Source organism: Haliotis cracherodii, unplaced genomic scaffold (assembly GCF_022045235.1).
Source record: "Haliotis cracherodii isolate W230 unplaced genomic scaffold, xgHalCrac1.p SCAF_6, whole genome shotgun sequence".
Lineage (NCBI taxonomy): Eukaryota > Metazoa > Mollusca > Gastropoda > Lepetellida > Haliotidae > Haliotis > Haliotis cracherodii.
Genome location: NW_027266319.1, coordinates 12,242,052 through 12,251,186, shown reverse-complemented (window position 1 = coordinate 12,251,186; position 9,135 = coordinate 12,242,052). Strand labels below are relative to the sequence as shown.

The window sequence follows — 9,135 nt, the reverse complement described above, 5'->3', positions numbered from 1 at the left end:
ACGCTCCACGTAATATTATGAATAAGAATTTAGCCTTTTTATAATTACTGACGGCATCAGCACACTTTGTTTAGAAACCCGTTCCATATGTGTTTTCCCGTTCGACTTTTATATTCCGTCCCTCCGTTCACAAGCGTAAAAGAGTGAAAAAGAAGAATGGCTGCCCTGTCTTGCAAACAACGACTTAAGTACTCTGTGGTGAAATGGTCAAGTTATTCCTACAATTATGTCCCAGAGTGCGTTGACATGTCATTTGATTTATTCCCTATATGTAACTGTATTCGCATGCTGTTATCCAAGATAACAAACTGAACTGAAACTAAAAATATTCTTTCGGTTGTCTATTTGAGAGAATAAAGGAAAACAACAGCGGTAGAAACTAACAGTTTTAGTCCACTAGCCCTTATAATGGTAACATATAGTAAAACCCTTAAAAATGGCAAATTGCTACTAGTCCTTAGGATACTTTAACTATTGGGCAGTTTGACAAGGACTACAGGACTAATGCCAGTTTCTAATGCTGAAACAAACAATTTAGATTGTTTATTTCAAAGACATGGGTGCTGGGTATTCATTTGTGATTGCCGAATTATCTGCAGCATGAGAAATACATAATACTCTTATCCATACTAAAATGTAAATTATGATTCACTGTTGGCAAGTATGGCTTTTGATCGCCGAATATCCTGATAATTGCGTAGACGAAGTTTGTCATTGTGAATGTTGACGCTAAAGCAAAGCTGTGAAAAGAATTCGACCGCCAAAGTTCTAGTAGAGGGATTAACCATGCTTATATGGGTGAAAACTAGGCAGCACTTTTTTTCCACATGCGTGAACTGATAATCACTGTTCACCTGATCCTCTGTGCTTATATAGTTTTACAACTGTGAGATGGCTATCTACCGGTATCATGTCTATTAGTGTGTTGTCTTGGTTCAGCCATAATCATAAAAAGATGAACATAAATAAAATTGCATCTAGACCATGTTGACAACTTTTTCAATTATTTAAAAAGTTGTAAATTATATGTAAATCTTATTTTGAGTTGAAGATCATTACACCTATGTTGATACATGCAAGATCTGAAAGTCAAATGATACAAATATTTGACATCATGCAGAAATCAATTTTATGTGAGATGAATATTTCAAGATACAATGTCTACTGCACACTACACTGTTGAATAAGCCACAATCTTCTTGATAAAACTGCAAGGAATCTTTATAAACACTGATTAGTTACTCATTCAGAAAGTTTACGTATCAGCCAGTAAAGAAACTAACTGGTAATTTGCGAAAGTGTTGACTTAAGGATTTATTATTATTAACTCGCCTAACATGATGATTGTTTTGTTTTTGAGACTTGCTGACTTAACCATGTTGACCTTTCATGCAGCATTTCATTGTGTGTCCATGACATTTTATTGGTCTATAAGTGGGGCAAGGTAACTCATTATTTTGGTGACCACGCTTTCTAGGTGCATTCATGTGTGATTTAGGGATGTCAAAGATAAGAAGCAAATACCACACTTGTGATACACAGAATTCTTAGATTCCTGTAAATTTTACCATTTCAGAAACATATGTCATGACAAACCAGGCGACCAGACTTCAAGATGGTCCTCAGATTCCAACAACCCTCCTCAGGTAATCATCTGCTAGTCTAACATTTAAATACTGGTTTGCATGTGTACCTGATATAGAATACCGTATTCGACGTAATAAGCGCCCCGCTCTAGTAAGCGCCCACAGCGACATTTGCTAAGATATATATTGGCTAGTGAACAATCCCAATTAGCACCCCTTCCAATTGATCAATGTACACAAGACTTATTTATTCTCATATAATACACACTTGTGTGTTATATGCACCCTTAATTATGGGCATGTAATACCGGAAAAATAAATCTGTCGTACATAACCATTTCAGGCTGTCAGCATAAACCACGAAATTTATCTTTCAACTCTGTTTTTTTCTCCAAAATAATGTTCTAATAAGAGCCCCCTATTTCTAATTTTGAGAATGCCCTGGGCGCTTATTACGTCGAATACGTTAGGTCAATTGTTTATTGATAAGGTTCAATTCTGAAACACTTAAAAGCTAAAATTATCCGTTGAACTTCTACCGGGGTAAGTAAATATTATGGTAAATGGTAAACATGGTAAATATGAGAATGTATCAGACATTAAGTATCTTGTGTTGAACATGCTGTAGTTATAAGAATTTGTTGACAAGTCATGGTGAAATATTCTATGAGATGCAGTTTGTACTCTTTGAGATTATATGTTTTGATAGTTCTGATGTGTAAACAAAGTTTGGCCATAAACAAACGAAACTGATTTTTTCATTGCGCTATACTACTCACATCTTCCCGAGGCACAGTTAACACCTTGCCGAACTCAGCTGGAATTTCAAAGCTCGATCATAGCACCACCGGTGGCTGTTACAAGTTATGTCCCTTCTATGTCCCTCCTATTGACCAATCAGATTCCACCTCTCATGGCACTTCCATTTTGTTCAAACAAAATGGTGGTGCCCAGTCAAGACAATCTGATTGATAATCAAGATTTATATTGTAATTAAACGGGTCTTGCCTTGTGAAGTGCATTAAATCACTTGGGCACCTTGATACAAAACATGAAAAGATTTGCAGAATATCTTTCGAAGCCCAGTTGGCGGTACACATGCTTTGCAAATCATTCAGTGACCCAAATTTGGACATTAAAATCCATGTTGTTCATGAACCAGATGTCGTTTGTTTGTTAAGCAATTTTGATTTGACCATGCATAGACTCGTTAGTCCAGCCAAACTGTAACTTTCCATCCTAGACCGGAGAGGGTGGAAACTGGACTTATATAGTCAGTTAACACCCTTGACTTGTAAAGTTATACTACTCAACGTTTAGTATGGATAATCAGATATGTCATTCTATTTAGATATACATTTGACATATAGTATGAGAATCATATTACATTAAGTAATACGTTACCACTGTTATACCGAGGCTGTTGTCTCCCACAACTGCTCTTATAGCGAAATCTACCACAGGGATTCAATTACCTCATGCAGGTTCGATTCGATAGGGGCGACAAAGGAGCAGTCCGCGTGGGCCTGCTCATGGGCTTCGTCGCTAAGAATCAGAAATTTGCCAAATAGAGAGAGAATTCACTGGAAGATCACTCAAGGAAATCTTACATCCTTCTGATACAGAGGACAGATCACTGTTTCCGGTTAGGGCCCTTAAGTATTATCTTAAGGCCTCTAATGAACGTAGACAAGGGCGCGACCGTCTGTTCATATCATGTAACCCTAATCGGACTACTGACATAACTCGCAACTCGATTGCGTTATGGCTTCGTTCCGTCATCAATCTGGCGTACCGGTCACGGGGGGTACCGGTTGCGAGGTCAAACCCGCACGATATCCGTGCGCTAGCGGCAACATTTGTCCTACACTCTAATATCTCTGTTCACAGAATATTGAGAGGTTGTTACTGGCGTTCTGACTCGGTATTTGCTAATCATTACCTCTAGGTAATTTGATGAGGAGGGTGTGCACCGTCTTGGGCCGCTGATCGCGACGCAAGCGGTCATCTAAGGGGTGTGCCCAGCGCAATTCCCAACTCCTCAGGCATCAGACCTTGCACGGTGGTCAATCTGGGTCGGCTTCAATGTTCCCACTGCTGTGGGTACAGGAGTTGGGGTCCTGCAAACCAGCGCACTCACACCACAGGTGAAGGCGGCTTTTTGTGTGCTTTGTCCTTATTTGTATTTTTGACAATTATGTATTGAATTGTCTGTCATGTATTCCAACCTTGTAATGCTGGCTTACAAATACTGGAATTAAGTCACGCGCCTAATGCATACTTGAAGTAGGCTTGCTCTTGGGATATACGGTCTGGATGAAATTAATTTCCCTCTTCCCGACTGTTTAACCTGATCTAAGATTCAGCTCACACGGGTACTGTGTTCTCATCCGCTGCGGCGATGAAATACCTGTCCAGTGAGGCCGTTTGGAGTCACCAATCGTTTGGCAAAGACGATTGAGCCTTACGGTATGCGCTTGACAGTTCTCTGGTATTCCTATAGGGTAACGCCAAGCTGGGAGCATGCGAATCGAGTGCTTCCGCCTTGTTTACTTCCGCTGGTCGGAAAAGGAACAACGAGCAGTCAGGTTTGGGTTGTAGCGCTACCCACCGCCTACTGTGGTAATCAGCCTCGGTATAACAGTGGTAACTTATTACTTAATGTAATTTGTAGAATTTTCCTATTCGGAATATTCTATAAGTTATGCGTTACCACTTGGCTGATGCCCCCTCGACCGTCCCCCGAGCACTTGCTCTCGCAAGAGACAAGAGTGAAGGCAGCTCAGGTTGCTACGCACATTTAGATCTATGTGGTAGATTTCGCTATGATAGCAGTTGTGGGAGACAACAGCCTCGGTATAACAGTGGTAACATATTACTTATAGAATATTCCGAATAGGAAAATTCTACAAGTTTGTGTCATGGAAAGTAAATGTCCCTATCGAAAGTGGAGAAGTATAATAACAAACAGCAGCCAGACAGAACAAGTTAATGGTTCGTAGTAAAAATATAAATTAAAGTTATTGATTCCTTATTTTATCTTATCCTGACTCATACAAAGATGCAATAAGTATGAGTCAGGATAAGTATAATAAAATAAGTATTTTTACTCTAAAAAATACATTTTCAAGTATTTTGTTGTAGTTTGTATGCAACAAGGTCCTGGTGATTGTATCGTCAGATGATTATTGGCGTGGTTACTTGATGGCCTCATTTGAACTCCGGATTAGAATAGGCCCCCTGCAATCTATACTGGTTGGAAAAGGACACTTTGGGGTTATTAATTAACATAAGTCAGCAAGTCTGAGACAAGATAAACTCAGGGAGTAGTAGGCACCTTTTATTGATGAAAATTCTAATTCTAACCCTAGATTTAATATTTGGGGAGATTGTTGCTCATATCCAATGTCTGGTCCAGACTTGTTTATGTATAGGTCACCTTCTTACTGCTGGATGGCGGTCGGGTAGCCTAGTGGTTAAAGCACTTGCTTGTCATGCCGAAGACCCGGGTTTGAATCCTGACATGGGTACAATGTGTGAAGCCCATTTCTGATGTCCCCTTTCGTGATATTGCTGGAATATTGCTAAAAGCGGCGTACAACCAAACTCACTCACTCACTCTTATTGCTGGAATATTGGTGAGTGAAGTGTTGAACAACAAAGTTAATGTTTTTGTTCATTAATGTTACAGTATTTGGTGCTCAAACTGGAAAGACCAGCGATTGTGGAAACTGTATCATTTGGCAAATATGAGAAAACTCATGTGTGCAATCTCAAGAAGTTCAAGATCCATGGAGGACTCACTGAAGATCATATGATTGAAATATTAGACAGGTAAATACTACAACTGTCTGGTACTGGATTGTGATAACAGTAAACCTTCCTCACCATGTTCACTTAGGGTTATGCTCGTGAAGATCTGGAGTAGAATAGGTCTTCAGCAACCCATGCTTGCCGTAAAAGGTGACTATGCTTGTCGTAAGAGGCAGCTAACGGGATTGGGTGATCAGGCACGCTGACTTGGTTGATGCATTTCATCGATCCCAGTTGCGTGGATCGATGCTTATGATGTCAATCCCTGGATTGTCTGGTCCAGACTCGATTATTTACAGACTGCCGTCATACAGCTGGAATATTGCTGAGAGTGGCGTTAAACAACAAACAAACCAATCATTCTGGTTATAAGGAAACTTATTAACAAGGGTAAGGATAAATTGCCCTTGTAATGTTAAAACAATGGGGAAATTTGGAAATTTGTATTAGCCCCAAATTCGTACTAGTCCCGGGCTAGTGTTAAGTTCTAACCCTGTCACTGTGTGAATAAGAGGTAAGTAACAAATACTTAAAGATTGACTTCAGTATTTTTTGTGTTTATGGATGTATAAACATAACTGAAGAAGTTGTCCATTCTGTGTATATCCACATTGTATGCTGTGGAAACACTTGCAATTTGTTTATTATAGTATGATAATTTTTAATTGCTAAATTATCATTATTTTTACCAAAGAGGATTATTTGTAATAATTATTCTGCCTCACACTGTGCGTTTCATCCTTCTGTGTGGAAACAATCTTAAAAGACGTTTCCAGCATAGAAAAACACATCACCCAAAACCTTCCAATCGTAAGCATGGCTACCATCACTAACAATGGACTGCTGATTCCCGAGCACCTTGATCACATGAAGTCTTTTGCCTACTCATTCTCTTTCTTATCGCCTAGTGTAAGCACCATACCCGTGCTCGTGGGTTTCACCAAAGTGGTAAATGTCTGAGACCTGCATTATTTCGGGCTTTTCCTCCAATATTAGGCTGACACGCCACGATATAATTGGAATACTGTTAAAAGCAGCGTAAAACCCACTCACTCACTCTCACTCACTCACTCACTCACTCACTCACTCACTCGGGGCGGTCGGGTAGCCTAGTGGTTAAAGTGTTCGCTCGTCACGCTGAAGAACCGGGTTCGATTCCCGACATGGGTACAATGTGTGAAGCCCATTTCTGCTGTCCCCAGCCGTTATATTGCTGGAATATTGCTAAAAGCGGCGTAAAACCATACTCACTCACTCACTCACTCACTCACTCACTCACTCACTCAAATGTTTTTATCTAATTTATCACTGTGGAGTCAGCTGAGTGCGTTGTCATGGATAATCAGAAATCTGACTTCCCAGAAATGAAAAAAAAAGTAAACATATAATTCTCCTAAAAAAACAAAACACACTCCACACTTGATAAGAAAGAATATGAGTCACCTTGGGACATCACGTTATCAAGTTGCATGGGAATCAGGCAGTGCACGGTCGATTGTTAGTGATTGTAGCCATGGTTAGGGCTGGGATGTGATTGGGTGAGATGTTTTTTTGAAGCTGGAAACTTTTTTTAGGAGTGTTTCCACACAGGTATCGAAGAAGAAGGATGAAATGCACTGTGTGAGATATAAATATGCAATATCAAATTTCATTTGTTGTTTCTGTAGCAGAGAAAATGATGAAACTTTATCATATTTTAATTCAGTGGCTTGAAGAATGATCACACACCAGAATGCTTCAGTCTTCGACATGAAATTGATGGCAATCATTTCCCCTGCAGATATATCAAAATAGGTACGTATTCTTTATTTTATAATTACATAATGTTTTCTGTAGCAATTTTTATGTAACTCAGAAAGTTGTAGATTGACGTTTTTTGAGGACCCTAGATTCAACGAATCTCAACAAACCTAAGGACCATTTAATTTTGAACAATGTAAAGCAATATCCATTTTCAAAATTAATATGAACGTGCTCAGTCCCACGTTGGGCGCCAATGTAGCGGCCATAAAATTTTCGAGTCCCGTGATGGACCTTCTGATCCGACATGACCAAAGAGGTTAATCCCGTCAGCAAGCTGACAAGGTAAGGATGTCATCTGTGGGATGACTCCATGCCCTGCTACATCCACTTACAAAATTAGGCTTATGACAAAGACCCCTTTACTTACGTGCTCAATTTCTAATATGTGCTCTTTAGGAATAGATCATGTCCTGAAACACAGGAATGGTGACTAAGAATATAGAGCAATTCTTGTTTATTCAAATCTTATAATAAGGATGGTCATGTTATCCTTATCCGTCGGGGTGGTCGGGTAGCCTGGTGGTTAAAGCGTTCGCTCGTCACGCCAAAGACCCAGGTTCGATTCCCGACATGGGTTCAATGTGTGAAGCCCATTTCTGGTGTCCCCCGCCGTGATATTGCTGGAATATTGCTAAAAGTGGCGTAAAACCATACTCACTCACTCACTCACTCACTCACTTTCCTTATCCGTCTCTTGTGGACAAAATTGAAATGATAATCAATCAGTGTCCTATATTCGGGATTCAGGTATTGTAAACATGCTTAGGTGTATTTTGGTATGGGACATTTTATCCTTTATAATTTTGGTAACCACAATGCTCTTCTCTTTCAGTCCCAATTCAGGCCTGGGGCCCGAGTTTTAACTTCAGTATTTGGTATGTGGAACTTTACGGACGGGATGATTGGGATGCTGTGAAACCTTGCATGAACTGGTATAATACAGTGAGTATTATAGTATACAGTGATAGTCCTCTTCAATCATCCATGTAGGGACCTGGGCTAGTATGTGTCCCATTGCTAGGGACCGCCTCTGTGGTCTAGTGGTAGAGCGTCCGCCCGGAGAGCGGAAGGTCCGGGGTTCGATCCCCGGCCGTGTCATACCAAAAGACGTTAAAAGATGGTACTTGGTGTTACCCTGTCTGGCGCTCGGCATTAAGGGGCTACAACAAGGACTGGTCGGCTCGGAGTCAGTATACTGTGTCTGAGTGGGGTATTCATGTTAAACTGCAGCATGGTATCTCAGTGAGCTAGCACTATAAATCGGCATCAGTCCGGACTAGTACAAGCAGCCACACAAACACACACATTTACATGCACGTCGCAATATAAGTGCAATAATCTTGGACGTGACGTTAAACCCCATTTCACCTCACCTCACCCATTGCTAGGCATAAGAGGCGACTGACCTGGGAACTCGTGGGGATTCTGGTTTCGAATTGGTCCCAAACAACTAATGCTTGTCATAAGAGGGGACTTAATGGATCAGGTCGTCAGGCTCATTGTACCCTGACAGTGGGGGTCGTTGCTCATAATATCAGTCACTTGATTGTCTGGTCCAGACTCCATTATTTACAGGCTGCAGTCATATAGCTGAAATATTGCTGAGTGTGACATTAAAAAACACACACACACACACACAGACAGAAAGAGACACACACACACAGATTTTGTTAAATAAGTGCTTTGAAATATTTTGGACATTTCGGACATCTGTTCAAATGTGTCTCTTTGTTTCACCTTTGGCTCAGCTGCACTCAAGTATCAGATGAAATGTGTGTTTGTGGAACCATGAACTATTAACCATGCAGCATGACATGTGGAACCTTTCTCTGTGAGCCTCTTGTCAGCCACGGGAGGTCGAGTGGCCTAGTGGTTAAAGCGTTCGCTCGTCACGCCGAAGACCCTGGTTCTAATCCTGACATGGGTACAATGT

At 40.6% G+C, this 9,135-nt stretch overlaps 1 protein-coding gene across 2 annotated transcripts in view; it reads left to right on the top strand.

Annotated features, from left to right (window-relative positions):
• Positions 1-136: 136 nt before the first annotated feature.
• The window catches only part of LOC139444666 (muskelin-like), a 31,743-nt gene continuing 22,744 nt past the window's right edge, over positions 137-9,135 (top strand). For both annotated transcript variants that reach the window (XM_071225596.1, XM_071225595.1), the window contains exons 1-5: positions 137-236; positions 1,577-1,646; positions 5,278-5,420; positions 7,105-7,193; positions 8,035-8,144. In XM_071225596.1, the coding sequence (XP_071081697.1) occupies positions 157-236; positions 1,577-1,646; positions 5,278-5,420; positions 7,105-7,193; positions 8,035-8,144 (492 nt within the window). In that variant the 5' untranslated portion in view covers positions 137-156. The remainder of the gene's footprint in view (positions 237-1,576; positions 1,647-5,277; positions 5,421-7,104; positions 7,194-8,034; positions 8,145-9,135) is intronic.